This window comes from Bos javanicus, chromosome 15 (genome assembly GCF_032452875.1).
Source record: "Bos javanicus breed banteng chromosome 15, ARS-OSU_banteng_1.0, whole genome shotgun sequence".
Taxonomy (NCBI): Eukaryota; Metazoa; Chordata; class Mammalia; order Artiodactyla; family Bovidae; genus Bos; species Bos javanicus.
In genome coordinates this window covers 37,715,469-37,739,885 of record NC_083882.1, presented here as the reverse complement: position 1 = coordinate 37,739,885, position 24,417 = coordinate 37,715,469, and the positions used below count along the sequence as shown (strand labels likewise).

Sequence of the window (24,417 nt, the reverse complement as noted above, 5' to 3'; positions counted from 1 at the left end):
GTCACCCTCCTTATTTAACTTATATGCAGAGTAATGGCACCCTACTCCAGTACTCTTGCCTGGAAAATCCCATGGACGGAGGAGCCTGGTGGGCTGCAGTCCATGGGGTTGCTAAGAGTAGGATACGACTGAGCAACTTCACTTTCACTTTTCACTTTCATGCATTGGAGAAGGAAATGGCAACCCACTCCAGTGTTCTTGCCTGGAGAATCCCAGGGACGGGAGAGCCTGGTGGGCTGCTGTGTCTGGGGTTGCACAGAGTCGGACACGACTGAAGCGACTTGGCAGCAGCAGCAGAGTACATCATGAGAAACGCTGGGCTGGAAGAAGCAGAAGCTGGAATCAAGATTGCCGGGAGAAATATCAATAAACTCAGATGTGCAGATGACACCACCCTTCTGGCAGAAAGTGAAGAGGAACTAAAAAGCCTCTTGATGAAAGTGAACGTGGAGAGTGAAAAAGTTGGCTTAAAGCTCAACATTCAGAAAACGAAGATCATGGCATCTGGTCCTATCACTTCCCGGGAAATAGATGGGGGAAGCAGTGGAAACAGTGTCAGACTTTATTTTTTTGGGCTCCAAAATCACTGCAGATGGTGACTGCAGCCATGAAATTAAAAGACGCTTACTCCTTGACAGAAAAGTTATGACCAACCTAGATAGCATATTGAAAATCAGAGACATTACTTTGCCAACAAAGGTCCGTCTAGTCAAGGCTATGGTTTTTCCAGTGTCATGTATGGATGTGAGAGTTAGACTGTGAAGAAAGCTGAGCGCCGAAGAATTGATGCTTTTGAACTGTGTTGTTGGAGAATACTCTTGAGAGTCCCTTGAACTGCAAGGAGATCCAACCAGTCCATTCTGAAGGAGATCAGCCCTGGGATTTCTTTGGAAGGAATGATGCTAAAGCTGAAACTCCAGTACTTAGGCCACCTGATGGGAAAAGTTGACTCATTGGAAAAGACTCTGATGCTGGGAGGGTTTGGGGGCAGGAGGAGAAGGGGACGACGGAGGATGAGATGGCTGGATGGCATCACTGACTCAATGGATGTGAGTCTGAGTGAACTCTGGGAGATGGTGATGGACAGGGAGGCCTGGCATGCTGCGATTCACAGGGTCGCAAAGAGTTGGACACGACTGAGCGACTGAACTGAACTGATACATATATCCACTCTTCTAGATTCTATTCGCATATAGGTCATTTACAGATTACTGAGTAGATCTCCCTGTACTGTACAGTAGGTTCTCTTTAGTTACCTATTTTATAGTATTGATCCCAGCCTCCCAGTTTATCCCTCCCTGCCTTTCTCCCTTAGTAACCACAGTTTGTTTTCTGCATCTGTAACCCTATGTCTATAGTTTTGTAAATAGGTTCAGTTGTACCATTTTTTAAGATTCTACATATAAGTGATATCATATGATATTATCTTTTTCTAACTTCACTCAGTATGATAATTTATAGGTTCATCCATGTTGCTGCAAATGGCATTATTTCATTCTTTTATATATATGTGTGTTATATATATGTACCACATCTTTATCCATTTCTCTGTTGATGGACATTTGGGTTGCTTCCATGTCCTGGCTGTTGTAAATAGTGCTGTAATGAATGTTGGGGTACATATATCTTTTTGAATTATGGTTTTCTCCTGATATATGCCCAGGATTGGAATTGGATCATATGGTAGGCCTATTTTTAGTTTTTTAAGGAACCTCCATACTGTTCTCCATAATGGCTGTACAAATTTACATTCCCACTAGTGTGTAGGAGGGTTCCCTTTTCTCTACACCCTCTCGAGCAATTTTTGTTTGTAAATTTTTTGATGATGACCATTCTGAGTGGTGTGAGGTGATACCTCGTTATAGTTTTGATTTGCATTTCTCTAATTAGTGATGTTGAACATCTTTTTATGTGCCTCTTGGCCATCTGCATGTCTTCTTTGGAGAAATGTCTATTTAGATCTTTTGCCCATTTTTTGATTGTGTTGTTTGTTTCTATATTGAGCTTCATGAGCTGTTTGTATATTTAGGAGATTAATCCCTTGTCAGTTGCTTTATTTGCAAATATTTTCTCCCATTCTGAGAGTTATTTTTGTCTTATTTACAGTTTCCTTTGCTGTGTAAAGACTTTTAACTTTCATTAATTCCCATTTGTTTATTTTTGTTTTTATTTTCATTATTCTAGGAGGTGAATCAAAAAAGATCTTGCTGAGATTTTTGTCAGAGAGTGTTCTGCCTATGTTTATGTCTAAGAAAAAACTCCTATTATATGCTGGCCTCTCCCTTACCTCTTTGGAGTAGTATGTCAGCATTTTCTGAAAGTGTGTCTTCTAGATTTAGGTCCTCAGCAAATCCATAAAATAAAATATAGTTCTTAGGCTTCCCTGGTGGCTCAGTGATAAAAGAATCTACCTGCCAATGCAGGCGTTGGATCACTGATTCAGGAAAATCCCACTTGCAGCGGAGCGACTAAGCCCTTGCACCACAACTATTGAGCCTGTGCTCTAGAGACTAGGAGCCACAACTACTGAGCCCATGTGCTGCAACTTCTGAAGCTTGCATGCCCCAGAGCCCATGCTCCGCAACAAGAGAAGCCACTGCCATGACAAGGCTGTGCACCGCAACTAGAGTGTAGCCCCTGCGTGCCACAACTGGAGAAAAGCCCATGTGGCAACAAAGACTTAGTTCTCATTTGTAAAGGGGAAACCATTTGTCAACTTAGATCCAATGAGTAATCAACTTATTCAGGCCTAGTTACTTTGTTCACTTGAGAAAATTTTGTTCATTTTTAGAGATGTGATATGATATCACATCCTCTAGGAAGTTTTAAAAAATCTAGATCAGGTTAGATTATAGTCCTCCTGTGCCTACTTCAAGGATAACATTTATCTCAATGGGTTCTAATTGCTTCTTTCCTAAATGCTGCAAAGACTTACCTTATCTGACATTATATTAAGTGCTGCAACAGAGAGCAAAATGGATATGGTTCCTGTGTGAATGGGACTCGCAGTCTAAAAGGAAACAGATACTAATGAGATAATAAGCCTGAATGTATAAACTAAAACTGGAACAGTGAGTTGAAAGAAAGGTATCTTTGAATCTTTGAAGTCAGATAAGAAAGGAATGTAGCCTAAACTCAGGGAGTGGTCCCTGGGAAGGCTTTCAGGAGGAAACAACGTTTAGCTGAGATCCAAAAGGTAGAGTTAACTGGGAACAGACACAATAAATTCTTCCATGAGTTTCAATAATTTCTTCCATGGAAGAAAATAATTCTTCCATGTAGGAAGAACGTGCAGATTTTTACAAATTGAAAGAATACCAGTGTAATTAGAACTCAGAGTGGGACGAGGAGCATCCTGAGAAACGAGGCTGGAACAATAGTCAGGTTTCACAGCGTGTGTAGCTTTGTGGACTATCTTAACGGTTTTATACAGGACGTGGCAGATAGTTGACTATCTTCATGAAGACCACTCCTACAACCTTCCTAGATCCACAGTTTAGCCAGACTCTTCAGGAAGTCTCTAGAATGCCGGTCTTTATGGAAACAATCTTATCTTTGTCCTGGCAAGCCTGAGAGGAAGAGAAGAGGCCCAGCTTTATAGTGCTTGGCTCAGGCACTCCACGGGAAAAGGGCAAGACATTTTTTAGTTCTACCAATCATTTATGTACAGCTGTTGCTACAGGAATACCCTGAAATCTTTCACCAAGAGTAGAAATTTCTGAGGATCCAAATAATGGAAGAAATTTCTCCCCACCCTAGATACATTCTCGAAAATAAATAGGTGATTATCTAAGATGAATATAGCTAATGAGATGGCTAATAGAAAACCAAGTCCAGACAGACTTCATAGTAAAGAAAATATGATTTACTTTAAATCCCCATATGATTAGTATCTTCAGATGTGTGGTCTTAAGTCACAGCTAATTCTCCCTGGGTATTTTGCCAAAGAATGAATTTCTTAAGAACCCAGTGAAGCAGGAGAGGAGAGAAAGTGAATTCTCACTGTGCTCAATGTTGGAGAAATTTTCTAAGAGTCAGAATGATCCAAAGATAAAATGTCACATCAGTAGATTGTGAATCAAATTTTTAAAAGTAAGCTAGAAGACCAGTTGGGGGAATTATAGAGTAATTCAAGCGTGAAGGTTGGGCTATGTGATCTTAATGGTTTCTTCTCACCAGGAGAACCTTAGCGGCAGAAAGTATAATGTGGAAGAGTAGCTACAGGACGGAGAACATTGAGAACTCAGAGAAAGAAAGAGGCTGCTGGTAAAAAACATTCAATACCCAAGTCTCCTGCATTGCAGGTGGATTCTTTACCAGCTGAGCCACGAGGGAAGCCCAATAATGAGGAACAGAAAGATTTAATTTTGTTTCGAGTGCAAGCCACTTGGGAAATTGCACCTCATATGATCTGGGTTTGGGGACCAGGGGAAAGAAATCTGACAATGCATCCTTTTCAGGAACTGTGACTTCCAATTTAAACTCAGGTCTGCTCATCTAGCCAACTTCCCTTGAATGTGTTTTCCAGGGAAGCACTAACATTATCATAGTTTGGATGGATATTAGTTATCTATTGCTGTGTATCAAATTTTCTCAAAATTGTGTGTGTGTGTGTGTGTGTGTGCATGCTCAGTCGAGTAGTTCAGAAGAACAAATATCTGTTTTCTTCACAGTTTATGAGGGTAGGTTATCTGAGAGAGGCTCAGCTGGGTGGTTCTGATTCAGGGTCTCTCTTGAGGTTGTTGTCCATCTCTCAGCTATGTCTATAATCAAATCCAGGCTCAAAGACAGTTGGAGAATCCACTTCCAAACTCATTCATTTGGTTGTTGACAGGCCTCCATTCCTTGCTGGCTATTGGTCGGAGACATGCATTTCTTTTTTTTTTAATTAATTAATTTATTTTAATTGGAGGCTAATTACTTTACAATATTGTAGTGGTTTTTGACATACACTGACAAGAATCAGCTATGAGTGTACATGTGTCCCCCATCCTGAACCCTACTTCCATCTCCCTCCCCATCCCATCCCTCAGGGTTGTCCCAGGGCACTGGCTTTGAGCACTCTGTTTCATGCATCGAACTTGGACTGGTGATCTATTTCACATATGGTAATATACATGTTTCAGTGCTATTCTTTCAAATCATCCCACCCTCGCCTTCTCTCACAGAGTCCAAAGAGACTCACAGAGTCCAACTCACAGAGTTCTTTATCTCTGTCTCTTTTTCTGTCTCTTGTATAGGGTCATTGTTACCATCTTTCTAAATTCCATATATATGCATTAATATACTGTATTGGTGATTTTCTTTCTGACTTCACTCTATTATACAATAGGCTCCAGTTTCATCCACCTCATTAGAACTGATTCAAGTGCATTCTTTTCAATAGCTGAGTAATATTCCATTGTGTATATGTACCACAGCTTTCTTATCCATTCGTCTGCCAGTGGACATCCAGGTTGCTTCCATGTCCTAGCTATTGTAAACAGTGCTGCGATGAACACTGGGGTACACATGGAGACATGCATTTCTTAACACGCAGCTATGTTAAGCAGACTTCTCCATAGCCTGCTTGAACAGCCTCATTTCATGGCATCTGGCCTCCCACAAAAGAAGTTACTTAACAGGAAGAGTAATGTGAGCAGGTAAGTGAAATAATTCCCTAAAAGAAGCAGGATTCATATCTAGAATAATATTAAGATCTTTTATAACTATATTAGTAAGAAGATAAGGTGTCCAAGTAAAAATGGGAAAAATAGTGAAAAAAGAACTTCACAAAAGAATATAAACAAATGGCCAATAGGCTCATGAAAGGCTATTCAATTATCAGGAGTTATTAGGGAGATAAAAATTAAAACTCACAATGAGAATCTGCTACAGTATCACGAGCATGGCTAAAATTATAAAGGCCGAAAATACCAATCATTGTCAAGGTTGTATGCAGCAAGTTAAATGATCTAAAATTTATGCTGGGAGTGTAAAATGACAGAGCCATTTGTAAACTGGCTTAGTCAGTTTAGTTATAACAAACATTTACCATACAACTTTTAGCTATTTATCCAAGAGAAATGACTTAAGCTATTCCTAGAAATATTTATACATGAATGTTCCTAAGAGTGTGATGCATAATAACCAAAACTGAAAATAATATATCTGTTTGTCCAACAAATTTTGGTATGCAGTGGAATGCTACTGAATTTCTTCATTCCAACTCTTGAGAATTAATACTCAACTAACGTCCCATTAGTTTCCCAAATAATTATGTACTGACACATGAAAGTGAAAGTGAAATTCACTCAGATGTGTCTGACTCTTTGCGACCCCATGGACTATACATTCCATGGAATTCTGCAGGTCAGGATACTGGAGTGGGTAGTCTTTCCCTTCTCCATGGGATCTTCCCAACCCAGGGATCGAACCCAGGTCTCCCTCATTGTAGGCGGATTCTTTACCAGCTGAGCCACAAGAGAAGCCCAAGAATACTTGAGTGGGTAGCCTATCCCTTCTTCAGTGAATCTTCCCGACTGAGGAATTGAACCAGGGTCTCCTGCATTGCAGGCGAATTCTACACCAACTGAACTATCAGGGGAGCCCATACTAATATATTTAGTTCAGTTCAGTAGCTCAGTTATGTCCGACTATTTGCGACCCCATGGACTGCAGCATGCCAGGCTTCCGTGTCCATCACCAGCTCTTGGAACTTACTCAAATTCATGTCCATTGAGCCGGTGATGCCAACCAACCATCTCCTCTGTCATCCCCTTCTCCTCCCACCTTCAATCTTTCCCAGCATCAAAGTCTTTTCTAATGAGTCAGTTATTCATATCAGGTGGCCAAAGTATTGGGGTTTCAGCTTCAGCATCAGTCCTTCCAATAAACACTCAGGACTGCTTTCCTTTAGGATGGACTGGTTGGGTCTCCTTGCTGTCCAAAGGACTCTCAAGAGTCTTCTCCAACACCACAGTTCAAAAGCATCAATTCTTTGGCGCTCAGCTTTCTTTATAGTCCAACTCTCACATCCATACATGACTACTGGAAAAACCATAGCTTTGATTAGACGAACAAAGCAAAGTAGCGTCTCTGTTTTTTAATATGCTGTCTAGATTGGTCATAACTTTTCTTCCAAGGAGCAAGCGTCTTTTAATTTCATGGCTGCAGTCGCCATCTGCCGCCCAAGAAAATAAAGTCTATCACTGTTTCCATTGTTTCCCCATCTACTTGCCATGAAGTGATGAGACCAGATGCCATTATCTTAGTTTTCTGAATGCTGAGTTTTAAGCCAACTTTTTCACTCTCCTCTTTCACTTTCATCAAGAGACTCTTTAGTTCTTCATCGCTTTCTGCCATAAGGGTGGTGTCATCTGTATATCTGAGGTTATTGATATTTCTCCTGGCAATCTTGATTTCAGCTTGTGCTTCATTCAGCCTGGCATTTCTCATGATGTACTCTGCATATTAGTTAAATAAGCAGGGTGACAATATACAGCCTTGACATATATTTGGATTTGGAACCAGTCTGTTGTTCCCTGTCCAGTTCTGTTGCTTCTTGACCTGCATACAGATTTCTCAGGAGGCAGGTCAGGTGATCTGATATTTCCATCTCTTTAATAATTTTCCAGTTTATTTTGATCCACACAGTCAAAGGCTTTGGCATAGTCCATAAAGCAGAAATAGATGTATTTCTGGAACTCTCTCACTTTTTCAGTGATCCAGCGGATGTTGGCAATTTGATCTCTGGTTCCTCTGCCTTTTCTAAATCCAGCTTGAACATCTGGATATATGCAACTATATAAATAAATCTCTCAAAATGCTGAGTGAAAAAAAGCTAGATAATAAAGAGTACATAGCATATATCTATTGAAAAATGAGTCCACAGTGACGGAAATTATATAATTATATAATCAGTGATTATAAGAGGTAGGGGTTCAGAGGATATTGACTTCACAGTAATATAAAGAACGTTCTGAAATGATGGAAATATTCCATACCTTCTATTATGATGGTTACATAGGTCGTGTGGTATACTTTTGGTAAAAATCATGGAAATATAATTCATCTATATAATTTTATATTATATAAATTATACTTTATAAAAGTAGATTTTTAAAACAAGAAAACCTTTATAATATGTAAATGTTTTTAGAAATATGAGGGTATAATTCACAGAGACAAAATAATACTTGGAAACTTTACTGCCCTCCTAGTCTTTGATCAACTACCCAGGCAAAAATAATAGATAAGAATAATATAATTAATCCCTTTAATTACATATCCATAGACATACATATAGATAGATACCTATATGAAAATTTTAAGTTCAGGGAAAGTACTTTATTTTCTGTTACCTTTATAACACTTGTGAGAAAGGGCCACAATGATATGCCTCAAATAAAATCTAAATACATTTCCAAGCAAAAAATTATAGAGATCACTTTGTCAAAACTCAGTGCAAAAAGTCTAGAACTAAATAACTGAAGTGTAATTTTAAAAGCTATTTTAAATTTGAAATTTCTCTACTAAATAACTTTTCAGTTAAAGTAGATAGCAAAAGAAAAATTAAAGATGATTTTTAAAACGACAACCTTCTCAAAACTATGATATGATGCATGGTTAAAGATGAATTCAGAGGGGGAAAAAGCCAGAAGTTCATAGAGTTTCATAGTTTATTAACTCAACAGGTATTTATTGAAGGGCTACTGTGTTCAGAATTTTTCTGCAATCCAGGGATATAGATAAATATCCATGCAACTTCTCTCATAGGGTTACATGCTAGTGGGAGTACATAGACTAACTAAATATATAACATTTTAGACAGTGATAGGTTCTATGTGGATAAAATGGTAAGCTCTATATTAGTAAAATAAGCTGAATGTTGGTAGAGAGTGATCAGAGCCATTTCATATATAAGCATACAAGAAAGCCTTTTCTGAGAAGGTGATGTTTCAGCAGACTTCTGAAAGAAAGGGAGTGTGTTAGTCATGTAAGACATTGAGGGAATAGCATGCCAGGCAGAGAAAATAGTAAATGTAAAGACCTAGAGGAAGCTGGAAGTAGAGCAAGCAATGGGTTAGGAGGCGATCAGAGAAACGATGTAGAGTCAGGTCATATACCTCTTAGACTAAGGAAAATACAGATACACTATATCCAGAATGAAAAAGAAGATATAGCCTCAAATATGAAGATTTTAAATTATAATGAAAAAGTCCAATTTGCTAATGCATGAAAGTGAAGTCGCTCAGTTGTGTCCAACTCTTTGCGACCCCGTGGACTGTAGCCCACCAGGCTCCTCCGTCCATGGGATTCTCCAAGCAAGAGTACTGGAGTGGGTTGCCATTTCCTTCTCCAGGGCATCTTCCCGACCCAGGGATTGAACCCAGGTCTCCTGCATTGCAGGCAGACGCTTTAAGCTCTGAGCCACCAGGGAAGCCCGAAAGTTTCACAGAAATACATATAAAACAAGAATATATATTATTCTATATATTAAAACAAAATAATAATAGAATTGAGTAACCTTGGCAGAAATTGAAAACTTTGCTAGGTACTATGTTATAAAGGAACGCTGAGAAAATTTCACAGGTGAATTACATCAAGCTAAGGGCAGAGATAATTTCCACAGTATTTGCACTGACTTAAAACAGAAAAAGTTCAAAAGTTTATCAATTCAGGTGATACCATTGCTGTAGCCCCAGTTATAGACTTAACAAAGGTAATACAAAATCCTAAATAAATCACAAGCAAATTGAATTTGGAAATAAATTTTAATACATATCCTCTGACAAAGTAGAGTTGATTAAGAAACCACTGCAATGCCCCAAGTGTTTATTCTGAGATGTGGAGTCAGTGGAGAATTCTGTACCTAAGGGAGGCATGGTCTGATCTATCTTTATATAATTTTATGATGAGTAAAGAATGAATGGGAACAAGGGTCGTAATTCTATGAGCTTCTGAGGAAATAAGTAGAATCAGTAGGTAGTAAGAATGGTGTTCTAATTAAAAAAACCCACTTAGGGCTTCCCTGGTGGCTCAGTGGTAAAGAATCCACTTGCCAGTGCAGGGAACACAGGTTCGATCCCTGGTCTGGGAAGGTTCCACATGCCACTGAGCAACTAAGCCCATGTGCCACAACTATTGAGCCTGTGCCCTACAGCCTGGGAGCCATAACTCCTGAGCCCATGCGCTGTAATTACTGAAGCCTGCACACCTAGAGCCTGTGCTCTGCAACAAGAGAAACTACTGCAGTGAGAAGCCTGTGCACCACAACTAGAGAGTAGCCCCCGTTCACTGCGATTAGAGAAAACCCTGCACAGCCAAAAATAAATAAATAATATCTATATTTTTTAAGTATAATCCATTAAAAAAAAAAAACTGACTGTCCACCAGTGAAATGGGCTGTCCAATCATCTTGGAAGTTACAGTTAATAGCTGGTATCTAGCATTTCCAACAGATACCAAGAATGTTGATGCTGGGAAATTTCTGCATTTAATAAGCCTTTAGACCCTATGACATCCCAGATTCCTTCTAATACTGAATGCCTCTGACTCTACAGCTGGATCACCTCAGCCTCCCCTGGTTAGAATATAAGCCCCATGAATGCAGGGGTTTTTGTCTGTTCTGTTCATTGCTCTTCCTGGAGCTAAAATAGTGTTAAGCCTACAGGAGAGACTCAGTGATTGTTAAACATGGCAATGTCTCTGTTAAACTTATTTCAGGCCTCTGAGCAATGCACTTTTCTTCTCTGCACCTCAGAAAGTAAAACATTGGATTAGATGGTATCTGATGATCTTTCCAGGTCTACCAGTCTGTGATCCCCTTTCAGATTGTTAGCCACTGCTTCTAAAGGGCTTTGCAGGCTGTTGGGGGTATGAAGAGTGGCTGTTGGGAGGTAAGACAGGAATGGGGGATGGGTAAGGAGAAATCTGAGTCAAGGAGAAGAGAACAGATAACCTCTGGGGGTGGGGACCAGAGCACTCCCTGAAAATAAATGTGAATGTGTCTTTGAGATGCTGAGGGTTCTAATTCCAATAAGGGTTTTTCACTTGACACTGAGGGTACATGATGCTGATGACCCAGCCCAAGCATGGTATCATTGCCTCATTTAAGCCAGCCTGGTCAACAAAGTGTTCACAGTTCCCTGAGTTTCTCATGGGAAAAGCAGCATAAATAGCAGCAACTGTCCTTTTAACTGTATTGAAAATATATTTTTATCTTGATGAAGTGCATAATGCATTCATATGCATTTATTATGATAAAAAACATTTCTTTAAAAAGAGTTCCACTGAGGCTTGGTATTACTATGTGCCCTCCAGACACCCACAAGTCAGCGACCTCATGTGCTCCTGAAGTTTCACAGAACAGCTGACAGGTTGGCTGACAGGGTCCAGATTTGCTACCAGCTAAGTCAATGAGATATGTGTCATATTTACTGAATACAGAATCAAATATAAAAAGATGCACATTGGGTAATTGCAATGATTTTATTCTTCATTTGCCTTTATTTCAAGCAAAAAGAAATGTTTTCAGTATCAAGAGGCATGCATATATATGTGTCTTCCATTCAATTTTTTTTTTCAATAAGTTGCTTTCATGCAAATTAGAAGAAATGGAGTTCAGCTTCTTGGTGACCTAGGAGGAAAAAAAAGAATAGAATATTAGTACTTATTAATAATGAGGCTCTTGTCATGTACTATCTCAATTACTTTTTATATTAATGATGAAAGGTGGGTACGATTGTTGCCTTCAAGTTATATGGGGAAACCGAGGCTCATGGGGTAACTGGGTCTGCTCCATGGTTACATAGTAAGGCAAACACAATATTTGAACACAAGTCTACACTCTGAATTCAGATGTACATGACATTGTAGGGCTTACTCCAAAGGGAAGGCTCTCTGCCTTTCAAAGTAAAAAACTAGAATACTTACAATTATAACTACAAAGAACAGTATTTTAAATGAATAGGATCTATATTTCCTCTCAGTGTCACAATAAGACACTGGAAAATAGAAATGAATAGAGGGGTTTCAGATATTCAGACTCTCTGTTCTATATCTAGACACTGGGGCCAGCAACTCTGCTGTGGATTTTTTTATGATAGAGGAAGTGTTAGAGTGTGGGCTGTACCCCTGCAATACCCAGCCATTTGCCCTGCTATCTGAGGTATTAGCATGCTCACCTTTCTTCCTGGAGTCATTTCACTGCTTAGTCCTGAAGGTCCCTGCGGCGCGGCCAAAGGCGTTGGTGGACATGAAGTTCCTCTTAATCTCACTCCCAGATCTGCTTAGTGAGCCTGCCACCTTATGGATCACACAGGTGGCCCTGTTACAGGATCTTTTCTGGGCAGTGACGCTGATTTGCAGAATGGAGAAAAAGAGTCTGTCAGTGAGAGGTTGAGGGCAAGTGCTACCCCACAGTAAAATTACTGCTCTGAGAGGCACCAATGAACCTTAAATATTTCTTCTAAGCACAAAATCACAGCAGAAAATCATAGAGCATAAGAGAAAATGCCACAATCATTCTCCATTTCCAGGAGTGTCAGAAAAACCAAACCCTCTCTGGACAACAAGCCATGGAACACAGAACTATAGCAGCCAATCTTTTCTGTGCAAGTAAAAACCTTGGGATTCCCATGTGGCTCTGTGGTTAAAAAAAAAAAAATCCAATGCAGGAAATGCAGTAGATGTGGGTTCAATTCCTGGGTTGGAAAAATTCCCTGGAGGAGCAAATGGTAACCCACCCCAGCATTCTTGCCTGGAAAATCTCATGGACAGAGGAGCCTGGCGGGCTACAGTCCATGGGCTTGCAAGGAGTCAGACATGACTGAACATGCATGCAAATGAAAACTTAACTAAGCTTAGGTGACTAGAGAGATTACAGTACCACACCGAACCTCATTCTTAAAGACTGTCTGAAGGATGCATCCCATTCTCAGGGACTCAGTGTTTTTAGGAAAAGAAAAACTCCCCTGTCTCCCTGGAAAAGGAAGTGAATTTGTAGCATCAAGTCCTAGAAGTGCTATGTAGCTCCTCAGTGCTCCTGTTTTTGCTACCTGAGGTTGCTCACGGGGACCACCCGTCAAGCCCTAACTCCAGCTACCCAGGGCTAAGGCTACTTGCCAGACAGGTCCCCGAATCCATCTAGTATGGGATGTAGCTAGAGCAATAACCACCACAGCTCTGGTGTTTTTAGAAATATACTTTTATTCCCCCAGTGACAGGCATGTTCAGAAGCAGGACTGGGAAGCTGTACTATGAAATCCACAGGTACTCCTGGGGCTGCCAGCTCTCTCCTGATCTCTTCCTGATTCTCTTCTGACCTGCTCTCCCTCCTCCCATCTGATGTTCCAGACATCCACTGCTCTAAAGAAAGTCACTGATACCAGCCCAAAGAGCAACCAGAGAAGATCACATGCATCAAGTTATAGGATGAAAGAAATTGGAAAGGAGAGGAATGGGTGGAGTAGGTACTTTGGGGCATGCCAATGTGAGGGGGTCATGGTGTTTATCTAATTCCTGGTGACTCATATGGTAAAGAATCTATCTGCAATTTGGGAGACCTGGGTTTGATCCCTGGTTTGTGAAGATCCCCTGGAGGAAGGAATGGCTACTCATTCCAGTATCTTTGCCTGGAGAATTCCATGGACAAAGGAGCCTGGTGGGCTATAGTCCATGGGATCACAAAGAGTTGGACATGGCTGACCAACTAACATTTTTACTTGCAATGTGAGGTGTTGTGATCTTTCTCTAAAACTCTGACCATGACTGATTTCTTTCCAGGCATTCTGTCCCCAGTTTTAGTTAAGTAGAATATGTAAATCTTGTTGAGGTCCTGTGTGTATATGCCCAGCACATAGATACTCAGATTACTGCACCGCTTAGCTCTGGAGCCATCCAGGCTGCAGGGAAAAGACAAGCCAGACAATATCATGCACCAGGGCTGCCCCAGAAGGCAGTCATGCAGAAGGTTAGACCAGGGAGAGGGCACTTGGAGCAGAGGTGGGAGGGGGCAGGCAGGAGGCAAGCTCACACACCCTCCACTAGGAGAACTCAGGTTTGCTGAGTGGGGTAGGGCTGTGGTGGGGAAGGGGTGACCTTTTCTGGCATTCCACATGCTGCTCAGTCCTTCCTGCTCTGCAGAGAGGTTCTCAGGGTGGATGCAAGTGCCATACATGGCTCTGCTGGTGTAAACTCAAAACTCAGGGTGCACAGGGAGGTGGGGATGGGGAAGGGTGTCTGGTCCAGTGAGAACATGCACATATCCACAGATTCTACACATCTAAAGGCCCCGGACCTACCTCAGACACTGCTCTACCTGACCCCATCCTTTGTAAGGGCTCTGGCTTCACCTTGCAAATGTGCAATGATGATGCCTTGCAGGTGTGAAAGAATTTCATGCACCGGTTAATGAGAAGGGGCCACATTTCTATATCCCCTGAAATACATGAGATTCATTCCCTGGGTTTACTTTATGAGGCTAAACTCCTCCAATACTGGGAGGTTTCCTCAGTAGGTAGGTAGGTTTAGTCACTAAATCATGTCCAACTCTTGTAACCCCATGGACTGTAGCCCACCAGGCTCCTCTGACCATGGTATTCTCCAGGCAAGAATACTGGAGTGGGTTTCCATTTCCTTCTCCAGAGGATCTTCCCCAACCAGGGATTGAACCTGGACCTCCTGCATTACAGGCAGACTCTTTACCAATGAGCCACCAGGGAAGCACTGGACTGCCAGACAATTTCCAGAGTGAGCGATTCCACAGCTTCCCCCACTGCTTTCAGAAAGGCATCTTTTTACATGTGGGCAACCATAGTCCCTTCACATGATCTTTGTCTTCAGTGGAGCCTGTAGAAGAGCTGGACCCCAGGCATGAACAGTGACAGCTTGCTGGCTGCCTGGCTAGCTATATTCTCTCCTACCTGTCAGGATACCCCTTCCTGGTAAGCCAGGGGAGAGGGTAAGAGCAGAGTGGAGGGCAGAGCCTTACCGGAAGGCTTCTGTCTCCTGCTTCAGTTCACTGGTCTTCATCTGCACATAATTGTTCACCATGGCAGCCAGCAGGAGGCACATTTCCTTCTCTGTGAGTATAGCAGGATCAAAGTCATTCTCCAAGGCTGACCTAGGGAAAAGAAGCAAGTCCAATACTAGGTCTGAGTCCCTGCCTACCTCCACCCTCAGGGTAAGCAGCCAGGTTTCCTGGTTTCTGCAGCTTCCCCTGAGGATGTGGCTGCTCCAACTGTCAGTGGAGGAAATGAACCCATTTTCTATCCAAAAATGCTGCTTCTCCAGCAGTTAGGCTCTGGTGTGACCTCCAAGAAATGGTTTGCTGGAAACTGATAGTTAGATTTTCTGGATCTTTATGAGCTCAGTGTTAAATGCAGCTATTGTTAAAAATTAAATGATAATGGCAGTTTGAGTCTGAAAACGGTTTCAGTTTAATAAATATAATTTGAATGAGGATGAGAAATTAGATGACTAGATCACATATCAGACTTAATGGCAAATGTATTGGCCAAGCAGGAGATTAAGATGAAATCTATTTTTCAAATTATGGTTAAATTAGCAGCTATCTTTGCTCAAGATACAAATGTTTGGTAAAAGCAACAAAAGTATGTTATGAAGTTCAATGAGTTATATGAAACTTATAATAACGAGTACTGTCTTATGCCTATTTGTAAACTGTGTGCTACACGTCCTTGTGTTATAAAAAGTTCATGATAAGCTTTCTATGCAAGTGTTGCATTCATACATTACCACCATTCATCCCCTGCACCAGGAGCCAGTTGTTAAAGATTCAGCACAGCACAACTGAGAACACAGCACTTATGGAAGGTGAGAGGACACCTGGTGGGACTGTCTTACCTGAATGGTGCTGCCTGGAGCATGCCTGCGTGGTACACGGCCAGGAAGCTGAGGACCAGGAAGGGCAGAAACTTCCAAAACCCCATGACGTCTCTCTGCAAGGGGGAAAGTGACATGACCACCTGCAGCAGTTCGTTTAGTGAACCCAGAGACCTGGGCTCTACCCCTACCTCGGCTTCTAACACCCTTGCATCCTGGTTTCAGGCTGGTCATTTCACTCCCCTTCACCATCGTTTCCTGTTGGCCAGGACTCCTGGAGGACAGACAGGGAGTACCTGTCTCCACAGCTTTCCCCCTTGGGCCACCCAGAGCTGTCCTGCTGGTGCTGGGCTTTTCCTCACTGGGGAAGGGGGTTAGAGAGGACTTATCACTGCGGTTGAAATCCCTGAAAATTAAAAAACCAAATTCTACCAGTCAGCCACTCCACACTATGGCAAAGAGGATCCTGTTAAAAGCTGGGAGAGTCTCAAATTGGGACCCAGAACTTAAACTGGGAAAAAAGCTCCCAGAACCTGCAACTGGGGCTTGCGTTTAACAGTTACCCTCCCCTCAGTCGTTGTACCTATTTGCCACCCGCTTTGGCTGGACCAAGTTCTGAACCCACGGCGCAAATTCTGAACCCATTTCCCACGGACCGCTAGGCATGAGATGTGCTCCGAGAGCGCTCGGTCCGCACAAAGTTATTCCTGCTTCCTGCTCTGCAGGTGGCACCTGGAGAGCTCCAAAATCTAGAAATTGACCTAAGCACGTGTGAAGCGGGAGAGACTGGAGCCCGGTGTAGCAAGGGGAGAGTGGAGCACGAAGTACAGGAACTGAGACCATTCCGTGTTACCTTTGTGGAGGAATCCTTGGGAAGAACCGCGGAGTGACACAGAGTGTGATGAGAACGCGGACCCACACTCTTGATACCGGAAAGGGGATCAGGTAAGAAAAAGTAATGAGGAAAGGGAAGGGAGGGGGAGGGAATAGAATCCAGCTAAGCTGGAGTCTCCAGACTTACCTGGCAACAGGAACTGGGCGGCTTGGAGCAGAGGAGGGAGCAGTGACAGTAGCCTTGGCGGTAGGCGATTGCACTGCAGAAGTGACACGATCTGGTAATGCCTGCCTGTGATGCCTCCAGCACCAGCAGCTGCTCTTATTTCCGCAGCTCTGCGTCTGGGGTGGTCCAAGAGCTCCAGGCAACCAATGATGGGAAGGATCCTGAAGCCCCAGAATGATGGTGTCACCATTTGCGTCCTGGAGCATCCAGGAAGCCCACCCCAAGTGTATTTGCATTGAGATCACTGATGGCAGGGGTGGGAGGGTTGGTAGGGACCCAAAAAAGAATACACATAAATGTGACCAGCAATTTGAGGACAAATTGACGTCACGGTAAATCTCACCTGTTAGTTCCTCGAGTTTTGAACACGTCCTACTCCATCCCAACTGTGTGACGATCTTGTAGGGCAGCGTCCAACATTACAAGGAATCCTGGCTGCCCTGCAGTCTGACAGTATCCCAAGTGATGCTTTGAGGGTTAATGTACAGCAGAGTGGACGATTCTGTCCCCAAACTAGAGGACACGTCTGATTCAGGCAGCTAGAATGATACACAGAGGGATGGGGCTTCTGGGAATCAAGAAATGGAGGGGCAAGGACTTTGTCAGACCTGAAGTCAGTACCAGCTGTGCCAATATAAGCTAGTAAGATCATAGCAAATTATCAGTGCTTCAACACACTTATCTTTGAAATGGGGACTATATTCCCATCTTGAAAACTTTTTTTTTTTTTAATTAAAAAACTCAAATTATCTTTATTTTAGTATCTGGCGTTTCTAGCGAAAGGCAACCGATCCCAGTTTAGCCTTACAGCGCTCTGAACACCCTCTCTTCCATTTTTGCGATTGAGTTGTGTGTCTGAGGGACAGTCAAGCTAGAAACTGTTTCCCTCCTAGGGGGGGATCTAGAAGACCTTCCTGGTCCACATAAGGGATTCCGTAAGACTGCAACCCATACTATGGAAATTTCCACTTCGTTTTCTGCCAGACTCGCAATGGCTGGTCCAAACATACAGGTAAGAAGGCCTGGATGCCCCGCTGGCGCTCAGCGGGGAGATTTAAGGCATAGATGTTTCCTAAACTTCAAGGCATGTACTGATCCATCCCCTTCCTAACCAGCCATCCTTCGTTTCTCACCTGCCCCATCCATTTCCCAATTTCCCCGCAGTTTCCATGTGCTTCATGCCAAAATATCCTGACGGCATGTGATTCCACCTCTGCACTCTCAGCCTCCTCACTTCACACTTCCATCCATACTCTTTCCCACACACAGTCTCATTACTGTCTCTAAATGTGTGCCCACTCCCACACCACCGGAACTCATAAAACAACACTGGTGCACAGGGGCATCCACGTGGGTTGAATTTGTTCAGTCTCAAGCGTCTTGGGTTCCTATGCACACGACTGCAGTAACACCCAATTAAGCAGCATGTCGACCTTCGTACACCCTCCACAACTAAGCTGCAGAACCTTCTGCCTGACTTTTCGACTCCAAGCCCTTTTCGACGGCCCTAAGAGAATAGAGACGGCTGCTCCCGGGCTACAGGGGCGCGAGGTCTACTGCACATGCGCAATCTGCTGTTTTCCCCTACAGATGCCCCAGCACTGCGAGCCCATCTGCCACATCGCGGGCCAACGGTGGGCTGCAAGGACCCCAGCTAGGTGATTCTGCCAGGCAGAGCCGAAACCAGCCTGGGTGTGTGATGAGTGGCCCAGGCCCCAGGTCCACGTCCCAGTCCAGGGTTCAGAAACCACTGTATATCCTTCGATACACGGCCCTCGCGCCACACCTCTTCCCCTTTCAGGTTGGTGGTCTCAGGGTTCAGAACACCTAACTTCCAAGAGGCCTTATTCCAGTTTTCTGCTTCTTAACCCAGGAGTGGCACTGATGCAAGAAAAATAAAAATCTCGGGGCTGGGGAACTGAGTATCTAAAACTCAGTCGCCTGAGGGTCAATTGGCAGGGCAGGGTGGGGAAGGGGAAACGGAAATGGAAGAACTCCTTGGTTGCGTGTGCTGGCTTGAGCTCAGAGCTGGGAAAGGTGAGCAGACCCAGGAGAGGGCTCAGAATGGCGAATCGCATACTCAGTGTGTCCTGGAGCTGAGACCCAGATGGGAATTTGGCGGCTTAGCAGTTAGGATTCCGAACCTTGGCTTAGGCCTGCATACAGATTTGCAAGTCTAAATTGGTGAAGGGCGCTTAGTAGGTAGTTGTGGCAGTATAAATTGGGCTCTGCCATTTAGTTGAGTCTGACTTTTAGAATACTCTTGCGGATATGACTTCCAAAGAAAGAGGTTTCTCATATATGAACCTTCTGAGATCATTTGTTAGTATGTGTTTACCTGGATTGCATTTTTCTGATGAGAGAACCACAGGTTTCACCAGTGCGATGGTGACTGCAGTGGTTAACAACTTTAGAAGCTGATTTTGTAACTAGTTTACTTTGTGGGCTGGAGCTCCACCCATGACTGCCATGTCTTCACTCTTCAAAGCAAACATCCATTCCTCACTCTGAAATCTTTGCAGGCTACAGAGGATAGCTGTTGGGGCAGGAGACAGGGTCTGCACCATAGAGGGTGCTAACATAGCCTCTGGCTATTACAGGCTTTACTTTAAAAAGCCTCTCTAGATAGGGAGGGACTGAGATTAATTCTTCCCTCAAGCACTTTCTGAGTGCCTCAAGCTGAGCTGAGTGTTCAGTTCAGTTCAGTTCAGTCGCTCAGCCCTGTCCAACTCTTTGCGACCCCATGAACTGCAGCGCATCAGGCCTCCCTGTCCATCACCATCTCCCGGAGTTCACTCAAACTCACGTCCATCGAGTTGGTGATGCCATCCAGCCATCTCATCCTCTGTCGTCCCCTTCTCCTCCTGCCCCCAATCCCTCCCAGCATCAGAGTCTTTTCCAAAGAGTCAACTCTTCGCATGAGGTGGCCAAAGTACTGGAGTTTCAGCTTTAGCATCAGTCCTTCCAAAGAACACCCAGGGCTGATCTTCTTTAGAATGGATTGGTTGGATCTCCTTGCAGTCCAAGGGACTCTCAAGGGTCTTCTCCAACATCACAGTTCAAAAGCACCAATTCTTTGGCGCTCAGCTTTGTTCACAGTCCAACTCTCACATCCGTACATGACCACTGGAAAATCCATAGCCTAGACTAGATGGACCTTTGTTGGCAAATTAACGTCTCTGCTTTTGAATATGCTATCCAGGTTGGTCATGAATTTCCTTCCAAGGAGTAAGTGTCTTTTAATTTCATGGCTGCAAAAACCATCTGCAATGATTTTGGAGCCTCCCAAAATAAAGTCTGCTACTGTTTCTACTGTTTCCCCAGCTATTTCCCATGACATGGTAGACCAGATGCCATTATCTTAGTTTTCTGAATGTTGAGCTTTAAGCCAATTTTTTCACTTTCCTCTTTCAGTTTCATCAAAAGGCTTTTTAGTTCCTCTTCACTTTCTGCCGTAAGGGTGATGTCATCTGCATATCTGACGTTATTGATATTTCTCCTGGCAATCTTGATTCCAGCTTGTGCTTCTTCCAGCCCAGCGTTTCTTATGATGTACTCTGCATAGAAGTTAAATAAGCAGGGTGACAACATACAGCCTTGACGTACTCCTTTTCCTATTTGGAACCAGTCTGTTGTTCCATGTCCAGTTCTAACTGTTGCTTCCTGACCTGCATATAGGTTTCTCAAGAGGCAGGTCAGGTGGTCTGATATTCCCATCTCTTTCAGAATTTTCCACAGTTTATTGTGATCCACACAGTCAAAGGCTTTGGCATAGTCAAGAAAGCAGAAATAGATGTTTTTCTGGAACTCTCTTGCTTTTTCCATGATCCAGCGGATATTGGCACTTTGATCTCTGGTTCCTCTGCCTTTTCTAAAACCAGCTTGAGCATCAGGAAGTTCACAGTTCACGTATTGCTGAGGCCTGGCTTGGAGAATTTTGAGCATTACTTTACTAGCGTGTGAGATGAGTGCAATTGTGCAGTAGTTTGACCATTCTTTGGCATTGCCTTTCTTTGGGATTAGAATGAAAACTGACCTTTTCCAGTCCTGTGGCCACTGCTGAGTTTTCCAAATGTGCTGGCATATTGAGTGCAGCACTTTCACAGCATCATCTTTCAGGATTTGAAATAGCTCAACTGGAATTCCATCACCTCCACTAGCTTTGTTCATAGTGATGCTTTCTAAGGCCCACTTGACTTCACATTCCAGGATGTCTGGCTCTAGGTCAGTGATCACACCATCGTGATTATCTTGGTCGTGAAAATCTTTTTTGTACAGTTCTTTTGTGTATTCTTGCTACCTCTTCTTAATATCTTCTGCTTCCGTTAGGTCCATACCATTTCTGTCCTTTATTGAGCCCATCTTTGCATGAAATATTCCCTTGGTATCTCTAATTTTCTTGAAGAGATCTCTAGTCTTTCCCATTCTGTTGTTTTCCTCTATTTCTTTGCATTGATCCCTGAGGAAGGCTTTCTTATCTCTCCTTGCTATTCTTTGGAACTCTGCATTCAGATTCTTATATCTTTCCTTTTCTCCTTTGCTTTTTGCTTCTCTTCTTTTCACAGCTATTTGTAAGGCCTCCCCAGACAGCCATTTTGCTTTTTTGCATTTCTTTTCCATGGGGATGGTCTTGACCCCTGTCTCCTGTACAATGTCATGAACCTCCATCCATAGTTCATCAGGCACTCTATCAGATCTAGTCCCTTAAATCTATTTCTCACTTCCACTATATAATTGTAAGGGATTTGATTTAGGTCATACCTGAATAGTCTAGTGGTTTTCCCTACTTTCTTCAATTTAAGTCTGAATTTGGCAATAAGGAGTTCTTGATCTGAGCAACAGTCAGCTGCTGGTCTTGTTTTTGTTGATTGTATAGAGCTTCTCCATCTTTGGTTGCAAAAAATATAATCAATCTGATTTCAGTGTTGACCATCTGGTGATGTCCATATGTAGAGACTTCTCTTGTGTTGTTGGAAGAGGGTGTTTGCTATGACCAGTGCATTTTCTTGGCAAAACTCTATTAGCCTTTGCCCTGCTTCATTCTGTATTCCAAGGCCAAATTTGCCTTTACCCCAGGTGTTTCTTGACTTCCTACTTTTGCATTCCAGTCCCCTATAATGAAAAGGATATCTTTTTTGGGTGTTAGTTCTAAAAGGTCTTATAGGTCTTCATAGAACTGTTCAACTTCAGCTTCTTCAGCATTACTGGTTGGGGCATAGACTTGGATTGCTGTGATATTGAATGATTTGCCTTAGAAACGAACAGAGATCATTCTGTCGTTTTTGAGATTGCATCCAAGTACTGCATTTCCAACTCTTTTGTTGACCATAATGGCTATTCCATTTCTTCTAAGGGATTCCTGCCCACAGTAGTAGATATAATGGTCATCTGAGTTAAATTCACCCATTCCAGTCCATTTCAGTTCGCTGATTCCTAGAATGTCGACATTCACTCTTGCCATCTCCTGTTTGACCACTTCCAATTTGCCTTGATTCATGGACCTAACTTTCCAGGTTCCTATGCAATATTGCTCTTTACAGCATTGGACCTTACTTCTGTCACCAGTCACATCCACAACTGGGTATTGTTTCTGCTTTGGCTCCATCCCTTCATTCTTTCTGGGACAGTATGAAAAGGCAAAATGATAGGATACTGAAAGAGGACCTCCCCAGGTCAGTAGGTGCCCAATATGCTACTGGAGATCAGCTGAGTATTAAGGTTTATTAAAAACTGTCCTTTTCTTTGTCATGTAACACATCTGGCTCACTAGTCAGCACTCAGCAGATGTTTATTGAGTGAATGGAAATTAATTCATTGGGGCAAATTCACCAGCCAATCTCTATGACAAATCTCTAATCCCAGGCTGCAGATAAACTGGACCTAGTTAGAGATTCCCAATTTGTGAGTGCAAACATTTCAGTCAGACTTCTTTTATTTTATTTGATACATACAGTTTCCTGATAGAAGTTTCTAGGAATGAGACAGGTAAATAACAGTTTCCCCTAGGGTGTCCTCTAAAATCTAGGATCTCCTAGTGTGGGATACAAAACCATTCTCCTCTGAATGCATTCCTGATTTATGAAGTGAACTTTGGGAATTTTATACCTCCACGATTGATCATGAATTGTTTGTGATTGTGTCCAGCCCTGCCTGAACCATCTCAGGACAACAGTAAAGAGAGAACGATCTTGCAAAGGTGCCAAGGAAAATGCTAATTTAAAAATAGTCATTGACTATTAGGTTCTTGATTTTATAACCTTATTTCATAACTTTTAAACTTGAAAATCAGGATCAGTTAGAAACAATCTGGTTTGTAAAAAAAAAAGAAAAGATTTAACACTATAATAACCTCTCACTTTAATGCCTATTTCCATTCTTTAAAATTAGATTTCTGTGCTTTTTGACCTAAAATTTTTTTAAAAAGATGGTTTATCAGGGTGAGCCAGAGACTCAATGTATTAATAGTTGAAAATTCTTACATGAGTTTCCATGCAGTCAAAAGGTTTACACCTAAAAACTTATTCCTGTAATTCTTTACAATTCATGTATAATACAGATTCAACAACAACAACAAAATCACAACAGTTAACAACCTTAGCAGCAGTGTGTGTGTGTGTGCTCAGTCGTGTGTATCTGACTCTTTACTGCTCCATATACTGTAGTCTGCCAGGCTCCTCCATGGGATTTCCCAGGCAAGAGTGTTGGAGTGGATTGCCATTTCCTTCTCCTGGGGATCTTCCCCACCCAGGGGTCAAACCTCCTCTCTTGCATCTCCAGTGTTGGCAGGTGGATTCTTTACAACTGGTGCCACCTGGGAAGCCCCTAGCAGCAGTAGCAACAACACAAATTTTTTTTGCTTCAGTCTGGGAGAAATTTGTAGCTATCAAATTAACTGAAAAATTTCAACTGAAAATGCCACAGAGAAGTTTAGAAGTCATAAATACAAATAAAAAGCTGAGCAGACTAAAAAATCAACAACTCTTCAAGGATCCCTAGAAGAAGTAAAGACCAAAAGGGCAAATTTCTGCCCCCAAGATTGGCATGATATACAGATGAATACTTACGAGACACAAGGGCAGACTCACTTGAAATTAGTGCCAGACAGAGTAGGAAAACGTGAACTATAACTGACAAATTGCTGGAGGCTCAGTGTAAAAAACTCTGAAAGTTGAAAACCCACCTTCCTGCCCAGCAATTGTCTGAGATTTACCTCCAGGAGCCCATGTTCTCACACTAAATATGGGAGAAAAGTTTCCTCATTCTAGGAAGGGAAGAAGAAAAGGAACCATTTTGAAATATACCAGAGCATACATTTTTCTTAACAAGGTCTGCCTTCAGGAGAAACTAGTTACCCAGAGCCTAACTTGCTGGAATACTATCAGAGCCTAAGTAACCTGGGGGCATGGGAAATTTCCAGCTAACTTCAATTCTAGTCTTGCAAGTAGGAGAAGGGAAATATTCAACTCCAGGACACTCTAGTTACTTCCTTTACCTAAGAGGGGAGGAAACAAAAGACTGAGAAACACCTG

The 24,417-nt window shown here is 42.5% G+C and overlaps 1 protein-coding gene and 1 non-coding gene across 2 annotated transcripts; both read right to left on the bottom strand.

The window, feature by feature from the left end:
- Positions 1-11,470: 11,470 nt before the first annotated feature.
- On the bottom strand, positions 11,471-16,934 carry LOC133261187 (calcitonin receptor-stimulating peptide 2-like). The gene is given in 6 exon segments (XM_061439704.1): positions 11,471-11,620; positions 12,168-12,198; positions 12,200-12,340; positions 14,975-15,106; positions 15,850-15,944; positions 16,850-16,934. Coding segments are annotated over 5 exon segments (516 nt in total). The 5' UTR covers positions 15,936-15,944; positions 16,850-16,934; the 3' UTR covers positions 11,471-11,494.
- Positions 14,635-14,705, bottom strand: TRNAY-GUA (transfer RNA tyrosine (anticodon GUA)). Its single transcript has one exon. It is a non-coding gene; the product is annotated as a tRNA-Tyr (tRNA).
- Positions 16,935-24,417: the final 7,483 nt, after the last annotated feature.